The sequence below is a fragment of the Ranitomeya imitator genome, chromosome 3 (genome assembly GCF_032444005.1).
Source record: "Ranitomeya imitator isolate aRanImi1 chromosome 3, aRanImi1.pri, whole genome shotgun sequence".
Taxonomy (NCBI): Eukaryota; Metazoa; Chordata; class Amphibia; order Anura; family Dendrobatidae; genus Ranitomeya; species Ranitomeya imitator.
In genome coordinates this window covers 706,048,566-706,074,237 of record NC_091284.1, presented here as the reverse complement: position 1 = coordinate 706,074,237, position 25,672 = coordinate 706,048,566, and the positions used below count along the sequence as shown (strand labels likewise).

Genomic DNA, 25,672 nt, shown 5'->3' with positions numbered 1-25,672 from the left:
ATATAAACAGATATCTCAAGTTAGGAGACACATGATTCCTGACCGGCAGCCTTCCGCCTTTATAAGATCATAGATTTATAGGGGGAAAATCAACAATTTCTATCTGTTCTTCCTTTCTTCAACATAGGACACTGCTCTGTGCAGTACATAGAGGATGTAGAAGACAACTCAAGAGTGGTTGGAGGCTCCAACGCCGCACCCAACGCCTGGCCGTGGCAGGTCTGTAGTTATATTAAGAAATGGTAATAACTAATAATGAGCGAGTATACTCGTTGCTCAGGTTTTCCCGAGCACACTCAGGTGGTATCTGAGTATTTGTGACTGCTTGGAGATTTAGTTTTCCTTGCTGCAGCTGCATGATTTGCGGCTACTAGACAGCTTGATTACATGTGGGGATTCCCTAGCAACCCCCACATGTACTCAGCTTGGCTAATAGCTGTAAATCATGCAGCTGTGTCAGCAAAAACTAAATCTCCGAGCAGTCACAAATACTCAGATACCACCTGAGTGTGCTCGGGAAAACCTGAGCAACGAGTATATTCACTCATCACTAGTAATAACATGTTCAAGTAAGATGATATGAAGCAAAGTGTATAGATCCAGCAGCAGCTTAAAAACCCACTAGTCATCATTTTTCATCATTTTTATTTTATCAAACAAATTTTTTTTTTTTTTTGGGAGCAGGCTTTTCCAAGAGAAATTAGTCAGGGTCTCTGTAGCCACCATACAAGATTCGTGAGAAAAACTGATACCACATGTACTGGACACACGGACCTGTAAAAGAGGCCTTAAGTTCAGCTGTAATTAAAAATGCTTTAGGCTGATGGGAGAAATGTTTAGTTAGAAAAGAGTGTACAACAAAAATTAAAAACTGAACAGCACCTCCAAACAGAATAAGGCAAGTGTGAACAGGTACAATAAAGCATAGGCAATGGAAAAAACAGATGGGTTGATTCAGCGTTGCTGTAAGAAGAAGAATGAGGGTATGTTCACACGTTCCTGATTTCCATCCTTTTTTTTTCAGGACTGTTTTTTAAAAAAACTGCAGCTCTTGGCAGAAAACGCAGGTCCTTTTTTTGGTCCTTTTTTGGTCCTTTTTTGATGCGTTTTTTGATGCGTTTTTTGATGCGTTTTTTGATGCAGTTTTCTAGCCAGAGTCTGTGTGTTTTCTAGGAATTTTTTTAGGGTTAAAATGGCTGAAAATACCCTAACCCTAACCCTAACCCTACCCCTAACCCTACCCCTAACCCTACCCCTAACCCTACCCCTACCCCTAACCCTAACCCTACCCCTAACCCTAACCCTACCCCTAACCCTACCCCTAACCCTAACCCTATTCTAACCTTAGTGAAAAAAAAAAAAAATTCTTTGTTTTTTTTATTGTCCCTACCTATGGGGGTGACAAAGGGGGGGGGGTCATTTACTATTTTTTTTATTTTGATCACTGAGATAGGTTATATCTCAGTGATCAAAATGCACTTTGTAACGAATCTGCCGGCCGGCAGATTCGGCAGGCGCACTGCGCATGCGCCCGCCATTTTGCAAGATGGCGGCGCCCAGGGAGAAGACGGCCGGACGGACACCGGGAGGCCGGGTAAGTATAAGGGGGGGAGATTAGGGCACGGGGGGGGCATCGGAGCACGGGGGGGGGCATCGGAGCACGGGGGGGTGACATCGGAGCACGGGGGAGGGGCATCGGAGCATGGGGGGGTGGGATCGGGGCAGCCACACTCCACCCACGCACTTCCGCCCGCTTCCCCGCACTTCCTGCTGCAGCGGTTCTGCACCAAGAACCGCAATAAAACCCGCAGATCTATTTTTGATCTACGGGTTTTACTGCGGGTTTGACCTCACAATGGAGGTCTATGGGTGCAGAACCGCTGCTGTTTTACAAAAAGAAGTGACATGGTACTTCTTTTTTACCGCAGCTAATCAGTGCGGTTTTTTTTTTTCAATTCAGGACCATGTGCACAGTGGGTCCTGTTTTCCATAGGGTACAGTGTACTGTACCCTGCATGGAAAACAGCTGCGGAACCGCAGCGGCAAAACCGCTGCGTTTCCGCGGTAAAAAACACACTGTGTGAACATGGCCTGACAGATGCCAATCTAATAGTAAGTGGTTTATTCGGTAATACAAATAAACCACTTACTATTTTGATTGGCATACATTATTCTTCTTCCTACAGCAGTGCAGAATCAACCAATTTTTTCTTCATTACCGGTAAGTTAGAAAGGTAGGTACTTACTGTAAGTACTGAAGGCACTTAGTGCACTCTATATGTCACTGTTGACCCGATAACGTCTTGCCACATGTCTTAATATATTCAACCAAACCAGAATCTTACCAACAGGAAAAACACCTCTATTTTCAGACAGCTGTTTAACGGTTTTTGCCCCTCATCAGTGCAAAGTGAAGATTCTCATTTCATTTCTGAATATCATGCTCATTTTAGGGTCAATTGAATTAAAGGGAAGCTATTATATGAAGGTCTATATCTACCACAGCACAGGCAGAATACAAGCTGTATACTCTTGTAGGATAGCTGGGAGGAGTGTGATATCCCACAGATGCCTTGTCCTCTTATTAGGGAGCTTGCTGGTTTATAGGCGGCAAGTCTGATAACAAAAGTATTGTAAAAACTTGTGTATGTCTTTGTATACTTGCACATCAGCTATACTAACGATAGATTTACAAGTGTGTTTTCCAGTGGCGTAACTTGAAACTCATGGGCCCAGAGGCGAAAGCTTCAACGGGGCCCCCCAAATATTTTAAATCTTTAATAGCAATAGTCTTTTTCTATAGGCCAAAGGGACTTTTAGGGCCCCCTAAACACTAGGCTGCGCTCTAGCTCGCCCTGCTCCCCGGATCACTTCTGAAGGTGAAGTAGGAGACGAAAGGGAATTATCACACACTCAAAACCAAGCAACAGTCACAGATAAATCCACCAAATGCCTCTCTCCTATTATAGCCACCAACAACCTCCAGCCATGCAGCATAAGCTAACTCTGACAATGAGTTCTAGCCAGGACCCAGATTATATAGGAGATGGGAGTGGCTAACAGTGTACAGCTGAGAGCCTAAACACTTCAGGAGCTCTCAACAGAGCAGATTAACCCCTGCAATGCCAAAATAAATTTACACTGATTAATAAGAAGATGAAGTGCTTCTAATCAGTGCAGGAGTAGGAGAAATCAGACGCTGCAGTCTTCTGGCTCCTCTGTCATGGTAAATCTGTGATAATAGTATTTTTTTTCCTGGAGACTTTCATTATTATTATAGGAAATTTACAAAACTTCCTAATAATTGCTCTCAATCCATGTACCCTTGTATACCCTTGTGTAGACCCTGGTCACCTCTGGAAAAGCTTTGCTTGTAGCATGTAGCTCCCTGAAAACCATATGTTGACATGAAATTAACCTATAACATCCTGGGATACAAATATTGTGTAACGTTTACCTGAATAGTAATATCTTTGCTCTGTCCATGTAGGTCTCCCTCCAGTATCAGTCTGGTTCCCACTGGTACCACACCTGTGGAGGTGTCCTGATCCTTGCCAACCGTGTGCTGACTACTGCCCAGTGTGTTGACAGGTATTCCTATATACTTTTATATTTTGGGATCATGCAGATTAATAAAATACTGAAGGTCTAATGGATAGAGTAAGCATCTGTATGGAAGCCATTGCCCATGAGGAACAGGCGAAGATTCATATGGAACGATACCAGAAGTTAGTATCTCGCTATGCATCACGTTTGCAGCAGGTTATAACAGCCTAAGGTGCTCTACTATGTACTAATGACCCGACACTGGAGTAGTCAGTAAAAGTGGCACTTTGTGGTGAATTTGGAGAAACCATTTGTTATATTAGTTGTGCTCGGGTAAATAATTGGTCTTGTTTCTTCGGTTTACAGCAAGAAATGAATACATTTTGACAATAAATCTCATTTGCAATAGAGGTGGAAATATTATATTTTCAATGCAACTGGAAGGACAGGGCAGAGAACTTAATGTTCCACACTGGTGAAGAAATGCCTATAAATGACTCAGTAACTGTCTAGTTTCCAAAACTCATAGTCTGGAGCAGGTATAGAAGTCATTAGTTTCAATGCATACACTTATGGAATATTTTTTTTCCATACTATAATTTGTGGTATATGGCCTACTTCAGATTACTTTGGACAATAAATTGACAATATTGATTTTTCCGCCCTAAATAAATGTTATTGCTCTCCTAATCATAACCAAAATAAATGATGTTGCTTCCTGTTTAACAGGGATGTCAACTTCCGTGTGGTACTTGGAGAACATAACCTTAGAGTGAATGAAGGTACTGAGCAGATCATTGCTGTGTCCAACATCACGAAGCATGACAGCTTTAACTCCAAAAGTGTGGCTTCTGGGTAAGAGGAAATTCCGTTCATAGATGTTGTCATATCATTATTTAGACTATTGAATTGAATACAGAAAATTCACTCCAACAAAGTGAAGTTGCATTTGCGTCATGATACAGCAGTTATTCCACGGCAGTTAGTAAGGACAGGAGTCAGGTAACCCACACTCTGCTCTCCCTTCTAACCATGTGCTTTATTCCTATCCTCCTATGTTCCCTTGCTATCCATATTCACCGCTCCATCCCCCCTCCATCACAACTCATATACATCAGCTCCTTTCCCCTTCCCTCTCCCATGTACAGCTCCCATGCACTTCTCACCTTCCTGAAAAACCTCAGCCCATCTTGCCCAAACACACTGCACAAAAAAACTTCATACAATTCCAAAAACTACATGCTTTTTATCTTCCTACTCCTACTGATTTCAGGGGATATCTCCCCCCAACCCTGGTCCACCATCCACCAACCTCAACCCCTACCCTACCTCACATCGAAACCTTAATAATATTACTAATATTAATTGCACTCTTTCATCTCCTTCTTTTAATTGTGCCCTTTGGAATCCATGGTCTGAATGTAACAAGCTTCCTTTCCTACACAATTACTTTCTGGAAAAACTCTCTTAATCTGTTGGCCCTCACAGAAACCTGGATTCAGGATTCTGACACTGTCTCTCCTGCTGCCATTTCCCATGGTGGCTTACAATTCTCACATTCCCCGAGACCCACAAACAGATGCAGCGCCCCAGAGACCTGGTCATTGCAGTATGACGCTCTGCCACTAAGGGGAGTGATGGTACGTCTGATGGCACTAAAGGAGTTCTCCTGACCAGGTATCACCAGAACACATTACACTTCACACTCCGGCCACTAGGGGGAGAAAAAGGCTTTATTTATTGGGCCACTCCTCACACTGGTAAAACTAGGGGTTGGGGAGGAAGTTAGTCAGAAGCTGACTGGGTTGGATTCAGGCAACATCCCGTGGCAGGGGGTGTTGCAGGGAGAAGACACAGGGGGGTCTCTGTCAGGAGTGGGAACCTGGCAGGTGCCTAGCGAACAGAGCAGAACGTAACGGAACCGCGCCTGCACACCCCGCGGCGGTATCCAAGAGAGAGACACGAAGGGAAGGATATTGTGGAACAGTGTAAACGAGATCAAGCACAAAGGAGTACCAGTAGGAGTCGTGCCATGAGACCGAGGCAACATCCTACTGAGGCGCGTAGCCGGTGGCCGGAACACTGCGGGAGTAAGTGACTCTAGGTCTTACTTCGAACTCCGCAGGACAGTTAATCATAGGTTGGCTGTCTACCTTACTACACCTACGAAGACATAGGGGGCAACAGTGGGAGAGGGGCGTCTCTAGGGTCCCGGAAGACCTCCAGGCCTTCCCGTCATACGGGTGCGTCCTAGCCATAACATACCTGGGGGACGTTGAACTAGAAACATCTGGAACCAAAGAGAGAGAGAGCTGTAGAGAACGAACGAACAAGGACAGCAGTTGTGAGGACTATTCCAAATGCTCAGCAGGGTAGGACTACAACACACAGGTGCTAGTGGTAGGCAACGATTTCCATCTGCGAAGGAAACTCTGGATGTGCCCATCGGACCGGCCGGTCTCAGATAGCCCTGTTAAGCGTGCTCTGGATTGAGGATCCTGAAGTCTTCAGTAAAGAGGTAAAGAGACTGCAACCTTGTGTCCTCGTTATTGTCTGCACCTCACACCATTACCATCCACGTTACTGGGAAGCCTTGGGGACATCCTTCACCTGTGGGAAGGTATACCATCCAGCTGCCATTCCCTCACCCCAGCGGACCCCACAGCAGCGTCGGTCACCCTGACCGAACACCACAGGTGGCGTCACGAACCCCTGACAGACTGCACCACCTTTATTGGACGCCCCTTAGCAGGGTCGCGGACCGGGTTTAGCAACCGTGACAGCCTCAGAACAGAACCAGAGAGGCCCGATACCGAGAACTCGTGGCCCTGTGTCTGGGGGCGCTCCACAGACATGGTGGTAAAGTAGGCATACTCCTGTCCCCACAATGCACGTTCCAGGTCATCCCCCCAGTTCCATCACTCTCATTCTCTTCTTTTGAGGTCCACACCATCAGGCTCTTTCATCCCCCTCTCCCTCAGAGTAGCAGTCATATATCGGCCCCATGAGGCTCACCCACCCACTTCCTGGACCATTTCTCTGCCTGGCTGCCACACTTCATGTCCTCAGAACTACAAACCCTTATCCTGGGAGACTTCAACATCCCCATTAACAGCCCCAATTCCACATCTGCATCTCAGCTTCAATCACTAACCACTTCTCTAGGCCTCTCACAGCTCTCAACAGCTCTCTGAAACACACAAAGACGGTAAAACCCTGGACCTGGCCTTTGTCCGGCTCTGTTCAATCTCCTACCTAGATAACTCACCGCTTCCCCTCTTTGCCCATAACATTCTATCCTTCACACTCACAATTCCTCGCCCACCCCAGCACTCTCCTACCTACCACAAATTCAGAAATCTACATGATATTAATCCTCACGCACTTTCAGACTCCCTACACTCATCATTGTCCCCAATCTCTTCTTTTTCCTGTCCTGAGCTGGCTGTACATCACTTCAATGACACTCTTAGAAGCACCCTTGACCAAGTAGCTCCCCTCACCCTCAGAACCTCCAAACAGAGTCAAACAGCCCTGGCTCACTCTCCACATTCGATCCCATCACAGAAGAAGATGTCTCCAAGCTCCTCTCCTCTTCTTGTCCAACTACATGCACCACTGACCCCATTCCCTCACATCTCCTCCAGTCCCTCTCCAGTCGTCACAACTCGCCTAACTACAATCTTTAATCTCTCCCTCTCCTCTGGCATTTTCCTCTCCTCCTTCAAACACTGTATCATTACTCCATTACTAAAGAAACCCACCTTCGACCCATCCTGCACAAACAACTACAGACCGGTCTCCAATCTCCCCTTCATTTCTAAACTCTTGGAGCGCCTGATATACTCCCGCCTTCCCCTTACCTCTCTACTCACTCCCTCCTAGACCCTTCACAGTCCGGCTTCCGCCCCCTACATTCGACAGAAACTGCACTCATCAAGGTAACCAATGACCTTCTGACAGCAAAATGTAACAGTGACCACTCTCTGCTCATTCTTCTCGACCTTTCTGCAGCTTTCGACACTGTTGACCACCCTCTCCTACTCTCTAGGCTCTAGTCACTAGGCATTAAGGACACTGCTCTCTCCTGGTTCTCCTATTTTTCTGACCGCTCCTTCAGTGTTCTGTTCTCTGGCTCCACTTCATCTCCTCTTCCTCACTGTCGGGGTACCTCAGGGCTCAGTCCTTGGCCCCTTCTCTTCTCCCTCTACACAGCCTTAATTGGACAGACCATCAGCAGATTTGGTTTTCAGTACCATCTTTATGCTGATGACACACAACTATACACGTCATGGTAGTCACGTGTACTACAGAACGCCTCTGACTGTCTGCAGTCTCCAACATCATGTCCGCTCTCTATATGAAACTCAACCTCTCCAAAACTGAACTTCTTCTGCTCCCGCCGTCTACTAACCTCCCTAATTCTCACATTTCCCTCTCCGTGGGTGGCACCATAATAATGCCTAGGCAGCAGGCGCGCTGTCTGGGTGTTATGTTTGACTCCGATCTATCCTTCACCTTCCATATACAATCTCTTGCCGCTAATGCTGCTTACACCTAAAGAACATCTCTAGAATCTGCCCTTTTCTCACCATGGAAACAACAAAAACCCTCACTGTCACCCTGATCAACTCCCACCTGGACTACTGCAATGCTCTATTAATTGGCCTCCCCCTTACTCGACTTTCCCCTCTCCAGTCTATCCTTAATGCAGCAGCCAGGGTTGTCCATCTAGCTAATCATTACTCGGACGCGTCCGCTCTTCGCCAGTCGTTACACTGGCTGCCCATTCATTACAGGATACAATTCAAAGTACTTGTTCTCACCCACAAAGCTCTCCACAGTGCGGCACCCCCATACATCTCCTCCCTCATTTCGGTCTATCGGCCTAGCCGACCGCTGCGCTCTGCAAATGCCTTTTGAGTAACCTCTGCACTATTCAGAGCGGCCTACCACGTTCACTAATCAAAGTCATTTTATGTCTGTGTGTGTGTGTAGCCCATTCACTATCTCCATCTATCCCCCACCCCCTGAAGATGGCTGGACCATCATTGTAAATACATCATTGTAACTACACACCTGTACTTTGTATCTCCCCCACCTCATTGTAGATTGTAAGCTCTCATGAGCAGGGTCGTCTTATTTTGCTTTAATTATTGTATTGTTAACGTTGTTACTTATGACTGTTGTGTTTGAAACTGTTAAACTGTAAAGCGCTGCAGAATATGTTGACGCTATATAAATAAAGATTATTATTATTATTATTGCATGATTATTGGGAATGAGGGTTCCTAGGAGCACTGATATCCTAATAATCATGCAGTATAAATAGACTAAATAAACTGCCAATCAATCACCCAACAAATGAGCAATCGCTCATTCATTAGATAAATAGATTTTTTTAGTTTGCTTTAAAAAAAAAAATCATTGTTCTTGGCAGCACATCGACCTGTGGAAACAGAATATGTGCTGCCGAGAAATATGGCAGCCTATGAGCACTGAACAATCTATTACTGATCTCTCTGCTCCATTGGAAGCACGGTCGGCCTGCCTAAACTCGTTACTAAACATCTGCTATTCGGCTCCTATGTAGTCAATCAGTAGTCGTTTACGCCCGCATGTCGGTCAGTGTAAGTGTTCCCTAAGTGAGTCCAGCTGATAAAGCCTTACATGATTACTTCATTACTTCGAGAGCCAATTCTGTATCCTCTACTCCAGTATGTGACCTCAGTCTGACAGATAAATGAGCCTACTCTTGTGCTGTTCTGACTCAGACTAAGGCCACATTCACACGTTCAGTATTTTACCTCAGGATGTGCAAGCCAAAATCATGAGGGGGACAATCAGAGGAAAAGTATAATAGAAACACGTCACCACTTCTGTATTTTTCACCCACTTCTAGTTTTGACTTACAAATACTGAGGTAAAATACTGGCCAAATACTGAACGTGTGAACATGGCCTAAACCACATAAGGCCTCCTGTCTAGCTGTTGTTGACCATTATATAATTGCTTTTCTTCCATATTGTTATGTGTGCCAAATCCACTACTAGATTACGTGAGACATTACTTAGCCCATCAATAAGCCATCACTCAGACCTAGAATGCATATAATTATGTGTTGTTTCATTTTTGCTCTATTTCCTTTTTTTGTGCAACTTTGGCAAGAGTGATAAGATGTTTGTGGTGTCCCAGGGTCCTGGTCGCCACCGTGACATCCCCCTGTGAATATTGAACCCGGTACCGGGTACTCCACGGCCCTGGAGGGCGACTCATGTTGAGCAGGCGAAGATCACAGTATCAGAATGCTACATCATAGCAGACTGAAAGGGAACAAGGTCACATTAAGATCACTGGATATAATGGTTGGGCAGCAACTGTTCAATGAGGCGGTTACGATGGTAGTGGAAGTCCACCCAAATGTAGAAGAAGATAACCATGATCTACGGCGCTCCAAGAGATGCAATCAGAAAAAGGATTTTAATGTTACATATCACAGCTAATTCCTCAAAGCCTCAGCAGTAGGACATCTTGTGATTAGCTTAACCTCAGGGAAACCAACTGATTAAAAAAGGGTCATTCCCTTTTAGTTTTATCCAGATGTTGGTCTCTGTATAGAGGAACACTTGACAATTCATTAGTGACTTACTTAAATTAATATTTAGAATTGAGAGTCCTCAGTGGTTGATACCTTTTAATGGCTAACTGAAAAGATCGTAACAAATTGCAAGCTTTCGAGACTACACAGGTTACTTAAATTATTCAGCTTCTTAACAGAATACAAAGTCACCACCCGCCCTTTACTAATTCTCAATGAGCCTTAAAGGGAATCTGTCAGCAGGTTTTTGCCACCTAATTTGAGAACAGCATAATGCAGGGACAGAGACCCTGATTCCTATGATGAGTCACTTACTGGGCTGCTTGCTGTAGTTTTAATAAAATCATTGCTTTATTTGCAGAATATTAAGACTAGAGATCAAGCAAGCCTGCTGCCATCTAGACCTCCATATTCATGAGCTCTGTATAACCCACCCCCACCACTGATTGGCAGCTTTCTGACTATGCACAGTGTCACAGAAGGCTGCCAATCAGTGGTTTGGTTGGGCTTATTCAGAGAAGTGCTAGATCTGTAGCAAATAAAACAGAACAAGCAGTCTAGTAAGTGATACATCACGCGAATCAGGGTCTCTTCCTCTACATCATGCTGCTCTTTGATGGGGTAGAAAGACCTGGCGATAGATTCCCTTTAATTAATGACAGTGTTAGGATTGAATGAAAGGTAACATTACTGATTAAAGCTTGCCGTCATGTTTTTCCTTTCAGTAATGATATCGCCATCCTGTCCCTGGCTTCAAGCGCTTCCCTGAACAGCTATGTACAACTGGCTGCTCTCCCAGCTGATGGTGATGTCCTGGCCAATAACCACGAATGTACCATTACAGGATGGGGAAGAATTCGCAGTAAGTTTTACTACAGTCCATAGTACATGTTAGATGGCTGATTAAACATTTAGGGTTTTTTTTTTTACAATTACTGAATTTTGAGTGGTCCAGGTTCATTCTCAAACTATTTTTAGTAAATATAAAAGTAGACAAAATGCAAAATAAAATAAAATATATATATATATATATACTTTATATATATACTTTATATATATACTTTAACAATCTATAATATTCCTGGCACTACAGGTCCTTCTCAAAAAATTAGCATATAGTGTTAAATTTCATTATTTACCATAATGTAATGATTACAATTAAACTTTCATATATTATAGATTCATTATCCACCAACTGAAATTTGTCAGGTCTTTTATTGTTTTAATACTGATGATTTTGGCATACAACTCCTGATAACCCAAAAAACCTGTCTCAATAAATTAGCATATCAAGAAAAGGTTCTCTAAACGACCTATTACCCTAATCTTCTGAATCAACTAATTAACTCTAAACACATGCAAAAGATACCTGAGGCTTTTATAAACTCCCTGCCTGGTTCATTACTCAAAACCCCCATCATGGGTAAGACTAGCGACCTGACAGATGTCAAGAAGGCCATCATTGACACCCTCAAGCAAGAGGGTAAGACCCAGAAAGAAATTTCTCAACAAATAGGCTGTTCCCAGAGTGCTGTATCAAGGCACCTCAATGGTAAGTCTGTTGGAAGGAAACAATGTGGCAGAAAACGCTGTACAACGAGAAGAGGAGACCGGACCCTGAGGAAGATTGTGGAGAAGGACCGATTCCAGACCTTGGGGAACCTGAGGAAGCAGTGGACTGAGTCTGGTGTGGAAACATCCAGAGCCACCGTGCACAGGCGTGTGCAGGAAATGGGCTACAGGTGCCGCATTCCCCAGGTAAAGCCACTTTTGAACCATAAACAGCGGCAGAGGCGCCTGACCTGGGCTACAGAGAAGCAGCACTGGACTGTTGCTAAGTGGTCCCAAGTACTTTTTTCTGATGAAAGCAAATTTTGCATGTCATTCGGAAATCAAGGTGCCAGAGTCTGGAGGAAGACTGGGGAGAAGGAAATGCCAAAATGCCTGAAGTCCAGTGTCAAGTACCGACAGTCAGTGATGGTGTGGGGTGCCATGTCAGCTGCTGGTGTTGGTCCACTGTGTTTCATCAAGGGCAGGGTCAATGCAGCTAGCTATCAGGAGATTTTGGAGCACTTCATGCTTCCATCGGCTGAAATGCTTTATGGAGATGAAGATTTCATTTTTCAGCACGACCTGGCACCTGCTCACAGTGCCAAAACCACTGGTAAATGGTTTACTGACCATGGTATTACTGTGCTCAATTGGCCTGCCAACTCTCCTGACCTGAACCCCATAGAGAATCTGTGGGATATTGTGAAGAGAAAGTTGAGAGACGCAAGACCCAACACTCTGGATGAGCTTAAGGCCGCTATTGAAGCATCCTGGGCCTCCATAACATCTCAGCAGTGTCACAGGCTGACTGCCTCCATGCCACGCCGCATTGAAGCAGTCATTTCTGCCAAAGGATTCCCGACCAAGTATTGAGTGCATAACTGAACATTATTATTTGTTGGTTTTTTTGTTTGTTATTAAAAAACACTTTTATTTGATTGGATGGGTGAAATATGCTAATTTATTGAGACAGGTTTTTTGGGTTATCAGGAGTTGTATGCCAAAATCATCAGTATTAAAACAATAAAAGACCTGACAAATTTCAGTTGGTGGATAATGAATCTATAATATATGAAAGTTTAATTGTAATCATTACATTATGGTAAATAATGAAATTTAACACTATATGCTAATTTTTTTGAGAAGGACCTGTATAACTTCCAGAGTGTAGCATCTAATATTATTTATCATGGGAGCTAAATATGCCCTCTTCAGCTAGTGGCAAAGGTGAGCTAATATATGAGGTTGCGTTACTGTACAGAGAGATGGTTTCGTATGTCTATCAAATTTGAGGAATATATTTTGTACATATCCTTGGTAGAAATAATTGTGGGCAGCACGGTGGCTCAGTGGTTAGCACTGCAGCACTGGGGTCTTGGGTTCAAATCCCACCAAGGACGACATCTGCACTGAGTGTGTGGCTATGTGCCCACGTTGTGGATTCATATGCGGATTTTTCCACACCATTTTTGAACAATCCGCAGGTAGAACGCACCGCGTTTTACCTGCGGATTTATGGCAGATTTCCTGCATTTTTTATGCGGATTTCACCTGCGGTTTTACACCTGCGGATTCCTATTGAGGAGCAGGTGTAAAACGCTGTGGATTCTGCACAAAGAATTGACATGCTGCGGAAAATACAACGCAGCGTTTTCTCACAGGTTTACATGTGAATCCGCAGCAGCCAATCCACTGCGGATCCGCAGGTAAATCCGCAATGTGTGCACATTTCCTATATGTTCTCCCCATGTTTGCGTGGGTTTCCTCCCACATTCCAAAGTCATACTGATAGGGAATTTAGATTGTGAGCCCCATCGGGGACAGTGATGACAATGTCTGTAAAGTGCTGTGGAATTTGACGGTGCTATATAAGCAAAGCGTAATAAATAAATAATAAATTTACACCAAGATTCTGAATGAATAACTCATGTTTTAAGAAGCACTCCCATCAAAATTATTATCCTCTTAAAGGGAATCTGTTACAATTTGTTATTGTACATCATCATTTCTTTGTAGTATACCAATAATATCCTGAAATAGGGCTTGGGCAACCCTTTTCAGGATTTGTAACCTTTATTTCTGTACGTGGCCCTGTTGTTCCTGTAAGCCCTGGGCAAATTTATTGTCTCATGCCGGCAAATCAAGCATATGGAAATGATAACTGAATACTCACCCCTGCCCATTATCCCGCCTACCCCTCTGCCGATGTGTGTATATATGCTTAATGAATATTCACCCCTACCCTCACCCATAATCCCGCCCACCCCTCTGCCAGTGTTACTGATTAGCCAAATATATATACGCTTAATGAATATTCACCTCTTCCCCGCCAATAAACCCGCCCACACCTCCCAGCCGACGTCACTGTGAGTCAGATTGCTGTATGCCCGAGGGTCACATTGCAGCCCTCGGACTGGCCATCTGCTCTCCTGACATGAACATTACAGTATGTATTTCTATGTAGCTGTCAAATTTTCAAGGCAATTTATCCCAGAATGCTGGCGTAGTTGCTTTGATGAATTGGGGCTTATGTGTGTATATTATGCAGCGGCTACAGGGAGAAAAGGAAGTTATATTCTCCCTGTAGCCGCTCACTTCCAGTCATGGGCACAGTGCTAGGAGCCATCACAGTCACCTATCACTATACAGTGAGCAGACTGTGATCACTCCCTCCCTGCACCTTGACCAATAGCCTACTCTGCACACATACGCTGAGGAGCAAGCGATCACTCAGGGTGCAGAGGAGCGACTACCGCTGAGCTTATTGTGCCCCAAGACTGGATGAGAATGCCTGCAGGGAGAAATACAAATTCATATTCTCCCTGCAGACATTGCTCCAGTTAACCAGCCTCAGCTGATTATTACACCATTTACCTGCAGATTATCATTATATCATTTTGCCAGTTATATATAGGTAATTTCTATCATTTGAACATATTAATGAGTAACATAATTTGTTTTGCTTTACTTTCCTAGCTTGTGGCTTTCTGCCATCCATCCTCCAGCAGGCCCCTCTGCCCATCGTAGATTACTCTACCTGCTCTACCAGCTCCTACTGGGGCAGCAGTGCTAAAACTAGGACGGTGTGTGCCGGTGGTAATGGAATTCAGGCCGGATGCAAGGTAAGATCAGTCATTTTTTATTCTTTCAACATACATATTTTTTTACATACAGTATATGTTAATTGGTCAAATCTATGAACAACATACAGAATGAACGGAACACAGGCCTTGATTCATCAAACAGGTTTTTTTAAATAATTTTAGTGCAAAACTATTTGTTGCACAATTTGTAGTAAAATTGACAACTTTTACCATTTTTATGCCACTCCTGGCTCCCTAGGACATCTTTTTGAAGGACGAGCAGGGAATAGCCAAGAGAGGGCATGGCCAAGTTAGGTTGGCAAATTTATTATAATTTGTCACCAAAGTACATTTCTCACATTGGCTCACAGCAGCTGAAAAATGTGCCAAGGAATTTAACCCCTTCATGACCCAGCCTATTTTGACCTTAAAGACCTGGCCGTTTTTTTAAATTCTGACCAGTGTCCCTTTATGAGGTAATAACTCAGGAACGCTTCAACGAATCCTAGCGGTTCTGAGATTGTTTTTTCGTGACATATTGGGCCTCATGCTAGTGGTAAAATTAGGTCGATTATTTTTGCATTTATTTGTGAAAAAAATGGAAATTTGGCTAAAATTTTAAAAATTTAGCAATTTTCAAATTTTGAATTTTTATTCTGTTAAACCAGAGAGTTATGTGGCACAAAATAGTTAATAAGTAACATTACCCACATGTCTACTTTACATCAGCACAATTTTGGAACCAAAATTCTTTTCTGCTAGGAAGTTATAAGGGTTAAAATTTGACCAGCGATTTCTCATTTTTACAGCAAAATTTACAAAGCCATTTTTTTAGGGACCACCTCACATTTGAAGTCAGTTTGAGGGGTCTATATGGCTGAAAATACCCAAAAGTGACACCATTCTAAAAAATGCACCCCTCAAGGTACTCAAAACCACATTCAAGAAGTTTATTAACCCTTCAGGTGCTTCACAGCAGCAGAAGCAACATGGAAGGAAAAAATGAACATTTAACTTTTTAGTCACAAAAATGATGTTTTAGCAACAATTTTTTTATTTTCCCAAGGGTAAAAAGAGAAACTGGACACCAAAAGTTATTGTACAATTTGTCCTGAGTACAACGATACCCCATATGTGGGGGGAAACCACTGTTTGGGCGCACGACAGGGCTCGGAAGGGAAGGAGCGCCATTTGACTTTTTCAATGAAAAATTGGCTCCAATCTTTAGCGAACACCATGTCGCGTTTGGAGAGCCCCTGTGTGCCTAAACATTGGAGCTCCCCCACAAGTGACCCCATTTTGGAAACTAGACCTCCCAAGGAACTAATCTAGATGTGTGGTGACCACTTTAAACCCTCAAGTGCTTCATAGAAGTTTATAACGCAGAGCCGTGAAAATAAAAAAACATTTTTCTTTCCTCAAAAATTATTTTTTAGCCAACAATTTTTTATTTTCACAAAAGTAACAGGAAAAATTAGACCTGAAAAGTTGTTGTCCAGTTTGTCCTGAGTAGGCTGATACCCCATATGTGGGGGGGAACCACTGTTTGGGCACACGTCGGGGCTCGGAAGGGAAGTAGTGACTTTTGAAATGCAGACTTTGATGGAATGTTTTGCGGGTGTCACGTTGCGTTTGCAGAGCCCCTGATGTACCTAAACAGTAGAAACCCCCCACAAGTGACCCCACTTTGGAAACTAGACCCCCCAAGGAACTTATCTAGATATGTGGTGAGCACTTTGAACCCCCAAGTGCTTCACAGAAGTTTACAACGCACAGCCATGAAAATAAAAAATCATGTTTCTTTTCTCAAAAATGATGTTTTAGCAAGCAATTTTTTATTTTCACAAGGGTAACAGGAGAAATTGGACCCCAATAGTTGTTGCTGAGTTTGTCCTGAGTACACTGGTACCCAATATGTGGGGGTAAACCACTGTTTGGGCACACGTCGGGGCTCGGAAGGGAAGTAGTGACTTTTGAAATGCAGACTTTGATGGAATGTTTTGCGGGCGTCACGTTGTGTTTGCAGAGCCCCTGATGTGCCTAAACAGTAGAAACCCCCCACAAGTGACCACATTTTGGAAACTAGACCCCCCAGGGAACTTATCAATGCAGAGCCGTGAAAATAAAAAATCATTTTTCTTTCCTCAAAAATTATGTTTTAGCAAGCAATTTATATTCACAAGGGTAACAGGAGAAATTGGACCCCAATAATTGATGCACAGTTTGTCCTGAGTATGCTGGCACCCCATATGTGGGGCTAAACCACTGTTTGGGTGCACGTCGGGGCTCGGAAGGGAGGGAGCACCATTTGACTTTTTGAATGCAAGATTGACTGGAATCAATGGTGGCGCCATGTTGCGTTTGGTGACCCCTGATGTGCCGTAACAGTGGAAACCCCTCAATTCTAATTCCAACACTAACCCCAACACACCCCTAACCCTAATCCCAACTCTAGCCATAACCCTAATCGCAACCCTAACCCCAACACATTCCTAACCCTAATCCCAACCCTAACCCCAACACACCCCTAATTCTAACCATACCGTTAACCCCAGCCTAATCTTAACCCTATTTCCAACCCTAGCCCTAATTCCAACCCTAACCCTAAGGCTATGTGCCCACACTGCGGATTCGTGTGAGATTTTTGAAAAATCCGCAGGTAAAAGGCACTGCATTTTACCTGCGGATTTACCGTGGATTTCCAGTGTTTTTTGTGCGGATTTCACCTGCGGATTCCTATACAGGAGCAGGTGTAAAATGCTGCGGAATCCGCACAAAGAATTGACATGCTGTGGAAAATACAACACAGCGTTTCCGCGCGGTATTTTCCGCACCATGGGCACAGCGGATTTGGTTTTCCATAGGTTTACATGGTACTGTAAACCTGATGGAAAACTGCTACGAATCCGCAGCGGCCAAACCTGCTGCAGATCCGTAGCCAAATCCGTACTGTGTGCACAAAGCCTAATTCTAACCCTAACCCTAGTTCTAACCCTAATTCTAGCCGTAACCCAAACCCTAACCCTAAGGCCAGGTTCACAATTCGCTAGCAGCAGCCCGTTCAGCACATACGCTAACGGGCTGCTGCTAGCGCAAGTGCCGACGTTTGCATCGCGCTAGCGCAGATAGAGCATCTGCTAGCTCTATCTGCGCTAGCAGTGACGGACCCGGAAACGCTGCAGCCCGCGTCTCCGGGTCCGTCACTCAATGACGGCACATCCCTAGTGTACACCTATTGTGGGAGTGCGCTAGTGATGCGTCCGACATTGCTGTCAATGGCGGCCATAACGGACTACGTTACACCGCGTTTATGCCATGGTGTAACGTAGTCCGTCTAACGGACTGCTTAGACGCAGTGTCAACTAACCCTAACCCTAACCCTAATCCTAGTGGGGCAAAGAAAAAAAAATTTATTTATTTTATTTTTGTCCCTATCCATGGGGGTGATAAAGGGGGGGTTTATTTATTATTTTTTTTATTTTGATCGCTGTGATAGAGCCTATCACAGCGATCAAAATGTACTTGTAACGAATCTGCCAGCCAGCAGATTCCTCGGGCGCACTGTGCATGCGCCAGCCATTTTCCAGGATGGCGGCGCCCATGCAGCAGCCGGATGGACACCGGGAGGCACACGGGAGGTCGGTAAGTATGATGGGGGGGGATCGGACAGCGGAGGGAGCGGACAGGAGACGGGAGGGGAGCGGGGGATGCTAGATGACAGGACGGAGGACCGGAGGACCGGAGGGGAGGAGATCGGTGGCGGTGGGGGGGGTCAGATCGCGATCTCCAGCCATGGCTGATGCTATTGCAGCATCGGCCATGGCTGGATTGTAATATTTCACCAATTTTCATTGGTGAAATATTACTATCGCTCTGATTGAAAGTGAAAGTGAAACGTCACTTTCAACAGCCAATCAGAGCGATCGTAGCCACGTGGGGGTGAAGCCATCCCCCCTGGGCTAAAGTAGAACTCCTCCTGTCCCTGCAGGCCGGGTGAAATTACAGTTAACCCTTTCACCCGGCCTGCAGGAGCGCAATCCGGCCATGACGCATATGCTGCGTCACAGGTCGGATTGGCACAGGTTTTCATGACGCATACGCTGCGTCAAAGGTTGGGAAGGGGTTAAGGGGTACACACCTCTTAATTAATTTGGTGCCTTACTCCACTGCACTTTTTGTCAAGACAGGCAATTATACTGCTAGTCTTCATTAATCAAGGCTACAGTGTTTGTTCAATTGTGTGTAAATTTTTGTAGAACCATTTTCAGGGTGAGGACAGTTCACTGAAACTAAAGCACCACTCCAGCAATTTATTTTTTTCCCCTACCTAATATCAATGAGTAGTGTGTATGTTTGTATGTGTGTGTATGTGTGTATGTGTGTGTGTGTGTATGTGTGTGTGTATGTGTGTGTATGTGTGTGTGTGTGTATGTGTGTGTACTCTATGGGTGTATGTGTGTATGTGTGTGTATATGTATGTATATATATATATATATTCTCTATCGTGTGCATTAAAATACTTACAGGTTACAGTCTCCTGCCATTTCTAGAGTTGCTCTATTCCTCTCCTGCATTATGTGACCACAGATTTTTCTTGGTGAATCACACATTGGACTATTACTTCCTTTCTTGAGGTATGTCTATGAGAGTCCCATTCTGAGTCTCATAGATTTCCATTGAAAAAGTTACTTCTAATCCACACAGAAATGCCGTGTGAGCTGGCTGGTGACAGTTGTGGTCACCTGATGCTGGAGATGACCGTAGCAGCCAAAATGGCAGAAGACAGTGACCGGTAAGTGTTTAATGCATAAACTGAGCATACTTTACTGGCAGCTACGTGAGGTGGACAGCATCTGGAAATAATAATAATTTATAATAATAATTTTTGATTTATATAGCGCCAACATATTCCGCAGCACTTTACAATAAGCGGGGACATGTTCAGACAATAAATTCAGTACAAGTTAAGACAATTTAAACAGTGACATTAGGGGTGAGGTCCCTGCTCGCAAGCTTACAATCTACAAGGAAATGGGGGGACACAATAGGTGAAAAGTGCTTGTTATTTCAGGTCTGGCAATTATAATAAATAGGGATTTTCATATGAAGCTGCATGATCCGGTCATCAGCCCGTGTGTTTAAGTGCAATAGTCAAGTATCAAGTGCAGTTATCGTGTGCATGGAGGGTGTGGAGACAGATGAATAGTAGGGTGCAGATTCGCATGCAGATAATATTTGGAAGGAAGGAACAGGACAAAGTTAGTTTACTGAGTAGTTGATGTGGTAGGCTTGTTTGAAGAGATGGGTTTTCAAAGCGCACTTGAATAGGTCGGGGCTAGGTATCAGTCTGATCGTCTGGGGAAGTGCATTCCAGAGAGCTGGCCCAGCATGAGAGAAGTCTTGGAGACGGAGGTGCGAGGTTCAGATTACGGGGGATGTTAGTCTTAGGTCATTTGTAGAACAGAGGGCACGTTTAGGGCGATAGACGGAGATGAGAGAGGAGATATAAGGCAGTGCAGAACTGTGGAGAGCTTTGTGGGTGAGAGAGATGAGTTTATATCACCAAGCTACTGTATGGCTTAAATGGATTGTCCACTATTGGACAAAGCCCTTCTGAATAGTTAGATCACCCATTCTAAAGGTACCTTCACACATAACGATATTGTTAACGATATCGTTGCTATTTGTGACGTAGCAACGATATCGTTAATAAAATCGTTATGTGTGACAGCGACCAACGATCAGGCCCCTGCTGGGAGATCGTTGGTCGCTGAATAAAGTCCAGAACTTTATTTCGTCGCTGGACTCCTGCTGACATCGCTGGATCGGCGTGTGTGACACCGATCCAGCGATGTCTTCACTGGTAACCAGGGTAAACATCGGGTAACTAAGCGCAGGGCCGCGCTTAGTAACCCGATGTTTATCCTGGTTACCATGCTAAAAGTAAAAAAAAACAAACACTAGATACTTACCTACAGCCGTCTGTCCTCCAGCGCTGTGCTCTGCTCTCCTCCTGTACTGTCTGTGAGCCGGAAAGCAGAGCGGTGACGTCACCGCTCTGCTTTCCGGCTCACAGCCAGTACAGGAGGAGTGCAGAGAAGCAGAGCGCAGCGCTGGAGGACAGACGGCTGTAGGTAAGTATGTAGTGTTTGTTTTTTTTTACTTTTAGCATGGTAACCAGGGTAAACATCGGGTTACTAAGCGCGGCCCTGCGCTTAGTTACCCGATGTTTACCCTGGTTACCGGCATCGTTGGTCACTGGAGAGCGGTCTGTGTGACAGCTCTCCAGCGACCAAACAGCGACGCTGCAGCGATCCGGATCGTTGTCGGTATCGCTGCAGCGTCGCTTAATGTGAAGGGGCCTTAAGTCCAGACTGGACTTCTAATTTGACAAAATGCTGAAAGGCTGCAGCTGATCGCCAGCCTCTGACTGGCTGCCAGAATCACATGACATGTCATGTGACCCTTTATATAAGGACACTCTTGTAAAATAAATGGTACATCATAGCTTTGTAATGGAACCAAAAAGCTTCAAGCGACACCTCTGAATCAGCCTAATAGAATTATCTATCACAAAATCATGTTTATGGATCCATCTTTTCTTTTTAGGGAGATTTTGGTGGCCCTCTGAACTGTGACGTCGATGGTGGCTACCAAGTTCACGGTCTTGCTAGCTATTTGGCTTTCCAGGGATGCAATACTGCTGTTTTCACCAGAGTATCTTCTCACATCCCCTGGATCAACAGCGTAAGTTCACACTTAAAAAAAATTGTAATTGTTTTAATATTCTACTACATCATATTACAAAAATGCACAGAAGTTGGCACTAGTGGGCTACTGTCTAATTCACCTAATCATGCTCATGGAGAATGGTAGGATCTAAAGGAGAAATGCAGATATAATCGTGGTTGGGGTTAAGTCCACAATTTTCTTGTATTTTCAAAGCACTATTATTTCGGACTCGTTCAGACAAACATATTAAATGTCCATGTGCTGTCAGTATGCAAAACTTATAGCACACTGCCCAATACACGTCAATGTGGTAGTTCACTTCAACGATTTTACACTGGAACTGATGATTTACATATAAACAAATCACAGCATCATGTACTTTGGTTCATATTTAGAATCAAACTCACCAATTACACAATGTGCACAATTATTGGGCAATTTATAATTTTGATGAATAATTTTACTACTGAACAACTTCAGTGCTGTCGGTCAATCCAAAAGGTTAATAAACATGAATATTTAAAAAAGTAAAAGTGAGATTTTGTTTTTCGTATGGATAATATCTGTGTGTAGAATTATTGGAAACAATTAGTGACCAAAATTATTATGCAACTAAATGAAAAATTGTAATTTAATTAATCTCACTTGTTTATTTTCATCCTTTATAATGAAAATAATAACAAATATCTCAAAATGTACAAAATATATTTCTGTCATTTAAAAAATATCAGCGACCAACATAGTTGCCCTTCTGTTCAATAACAGTTATAAACCGTCCATCCATGGAGTCTGTCAGTTTCTTAATCTGTTGATGATCAACATTTTGGGCAGCACCAACCATGGCCTCCCAGTCACTGATCAGAGAGGTGCTCAGTAAATCTCCCATTTAGGAAGGGCCCACAAGTTCTCAGTAGAGTTTAAGTCAGGCGAGGAAGGGGCCATGTCATTATTTCTTCATCTTTAAAGTGTGGTTCGTAGCACAAATTAATTTTAATCCTAAATCCCTATCTATTTAATGCCATAATCTAAACTTTTCTTCTAATACACTTTAATCAAAAATTCCATATCCTTCCCTCACAACACTATCTGACTGCTATATATATTTTTTTTTACTACCTCCTCTTTGATGACACTTCATTTTCAGAATTCCAGTGCAAGCTGGGATACTGAATCGAAACATCATCCGGAACAGGAAATAGAGGCTGCTGTCACTGCCGCAGCCTCCTCCTCCCTGAAACAAAGTGTCATCACTGACCTCCATTTCAGGGGCTAAGCTAGTCCCTGCTCTAGTGAGCATGTGTTGGTTGTCAATTCTGATGTATGCTCAATAGATTCTTGTCACTATACAATATACATAGTGACAGTGCACTCCCGGCTCAGATCAGAAGTAACGAACCGGTAAGAGCACATTGTAAGAAGAACATCTCGAGTGCAGCAACCAGTGCTACCCCAACAAGTGACGTCACTGAACACCTTGTACTCCTGGGCTCTCCAAGGAGGCTGCAGTTCTGGAAAATGACAGCCCTGGAGGATAATGGCTTCCTGGTCGCTTCCGATTTGATTCTTCTCAAATCTTTCGCAATTAACTAATCTTTCCTTCTCAACTTGTTTTTTGCCCTGCTATTTACAACAAAACTTTTGATGGTTCTTTGGTCACTCCCCATCCCACTGAAAAGAAATAGAATATTACAAGTCTTACAGTCAGCTAAATCTCTTTTTTGGTCCATTTCAACAGAGAAAAATAAGCTGTCTTAGGCTGGTTTCACATTTGCGTTTAAAAACGCAGCGTTTTAAACGCAAACGCATTTGGTAAAAAAACGTGTTTAAACGCGTTTAAACGCTGCGTTTTTTAGACGCAAGCGTTTTTGCATGTTTTAATACAAACGCGGCGTTTTGACGCGTTTACATGCGTGTGACAGCTGCCAATCATCAAAATCAACAATAAAACCCACTATAAGCAGAAATAGCTAGGGTTAGGGTTAGGATCCCTAGTAACCCTAGGGATCCTAACCCTAACTCTAACCCATACCCTAAGGGATCCTAACCCTAACCCAAACCCAAACGCTAAGGGATCCTAACCCTAACCCTAAGGGATCCTAACCCTAACCCTAACCCTAACCCAAACCCAAACGCTAAGGGATCTTAACCCTAACCCTAAAGGATCCTAGCCCTAACCCTAACCCAAACCCAAACGCTAAGGGATCCTAACCCTAACCCAAACCCTAAGGGATCCTAACCCTAACCCTAAGGGATCCTAACCCTAACCCTAACCCTAAGGGATCCTAACCCTAACCCAAACCCAAACGCTAAGGGATCCTAACCCTAACCCTAACCCAAACGCTAAGGGATCCTAACCCTAACCCTAAGGGATCCTAACCCTAACCCTAACCCAAACCCAAACACTAAGGGATCTTAACCCTAACCCTAACCCTAAAGGATCCTACCCTAACCCTAACCCAAACCCAAACGCTAAGGGATCCTAACCCTAACCCTAACCCAAACCCAAATGCTAAGGGATCCTAACCCTAACCCTAACCCTAACCCTAAGGGATCCTAACCCTAACCCTAAGGGATCCTAACCCTAACCCAAACCCAAACGCTAAGGGATCCTAACCCTAACCCTAACTCAAACCCTAAGGGATCCTAACCCTAACCCTAACCCTAACGGTTAGGGTTAGGATCCCTTAGGGTTTGAGTTAGGGTTAGGGTTAGGATCCCTTAGGGTTAGGGTTAGGGTTAGGATCCCTTAGCGTTTGGGTTTGGGTTAGGGTTGGGGGTTGGCTTATCAGTGTGTTTTCTTGTGTTTTTCTATTAAAACGCATGCAAACACATGTGCTTAAAAACGCATGCATTTACATAGACATCAATACGTTTTTTTGCGACAAAAAAACGCCGCTAGAAATTACTACATGTTGCATTTCTGCAACAAAACGCATGCATAGAAATGACGCATGCATCGTCAAAACGCACGCAAAAAAACGCATGCAAAAAAACGCATGCGTTTTTAATGTCAAGTATAGGAAAAAACGCATGCGTTTTTTTGCGGTTTTTTTGCGCTAAAACGCAAAAAAAAACGCAAATGTGAAACCAGCCTAACAATTCTACACACCTTGATAAAGGGTGTTGTATCCTTAGACCGCATACTCCCGCATTAAACAAATACACATCACCTGATCTGCTTCATCCAATAAACATTCAAGTTATACAGCTTGGAGTCGGAAAAGATGCATAAAAATGATGATATGGTCAAAATACTGACTTGTCTAATAAGTATATAAGTCAATGGGTGCCCAAAAAAGAATTACAAATGGGTTATTATCCGCATGTATATGCATTTTTCCCTGATATTTTACAATAATTATGATATAAAATTGTATGTGACCTTTATTATTTATTTATTGACTTATATGGACGTATATAGTAAAGGAAATAAAGAACTGCACATGGTGGGATGGTTATACGGAGGAAAAATCATCTGTTTTTGCTGGAAAAAAATGAACAACTCTGTCATAGGGATGAAAAAATATTAGCAATGAGAACAGACATTTACTAATCCCATGAAGCTTGGTATTTTTATAAAGATGTATTTCTACAGAAAGGGGCCAGATACCACTGGTTGCTGGCTGAAGTAATTGACCTGGACTTTTTTTTTTCTTTCAGAATGTCTAAATTGCTACTTGGACTTGGACAATCTCAGAAAATACAGAATAGATTATCTTATCACTTTATTTTAACACCAGTGGAAATATTTTTCTATGCTACTCCATTAAAAGACTTCTTTCTCACAGACTGTCTTTAGTGTCAGTTTGTTCACTACAGTTGTCCCTTAAAGTGTAACCCTCATTTTATTTTTTATTTCATAAATCAATAAATAAGCAAGTTTGTAATATATCTTATGAGAGAAATCTGCTAATTTCTCAAGCAGAACTGATGCTTCATTCTCAAAATCCTCAATTCCCGGGTAAAATCTGCACTCAATAAAGACAGATTTTGTACATTACTGAGGCAAGAAATGCCAGTTATTATTATTATTATTAGTATTTATTATTATAGCGCCATTTATTCCATGGTATTTTACATGTGAGGAGGGGTATACATAATAAAAAAAAACAAGTACAGTAATCTTAACAATACAAGTCACGGATTGTACAGGAGGAGAGAG

The 25,672-nt window shown here is 43.4% G+C and overlaps 1 protein-coding gene across 1 annotated transcript in view; it reads left to right on the top strand.

Annotated features, from left to right (window-relative positions):
* Positions 1–25,297, top strand: part of LOC138670885 (chymotrypsin-like elastase family member 1) — a 42,381-nt gene extending 17,084 nt beyond the window's left edge. The window contains exons 2-8 of the mRNA XM_069758634.1: positions 128–219; positions 3,491–3,591; positions 4,276–4,401; positions 10,870–11,006; positions 14,672–14,817; positions 21,388–21,525; positions 25,171–25,297. Of these exons, the coding sequence (XP_069614735.1) occupies positions 128–219; positions 3,491–3,591; positions 4,276–4,401; positions 10,870–11,006; positions 14,672–14,817; positions 21,388–21,525; positions 25,171–25,179 (749 nt within the window). The 3' untranslated portion in view covers positions 25,180–25,297. The remainder of the gene's footprint in view (positions 1–127; positions 220–3,490; positions 3,592–4,275; positions 4,402–10,869; positions 11,007–14,671; positions 14,818–21,387; positions 21,526–25,170) is intronic.
* The last annotated feature ends 375 nt before the right edge of the window (positions 25,298–25,672 follow it).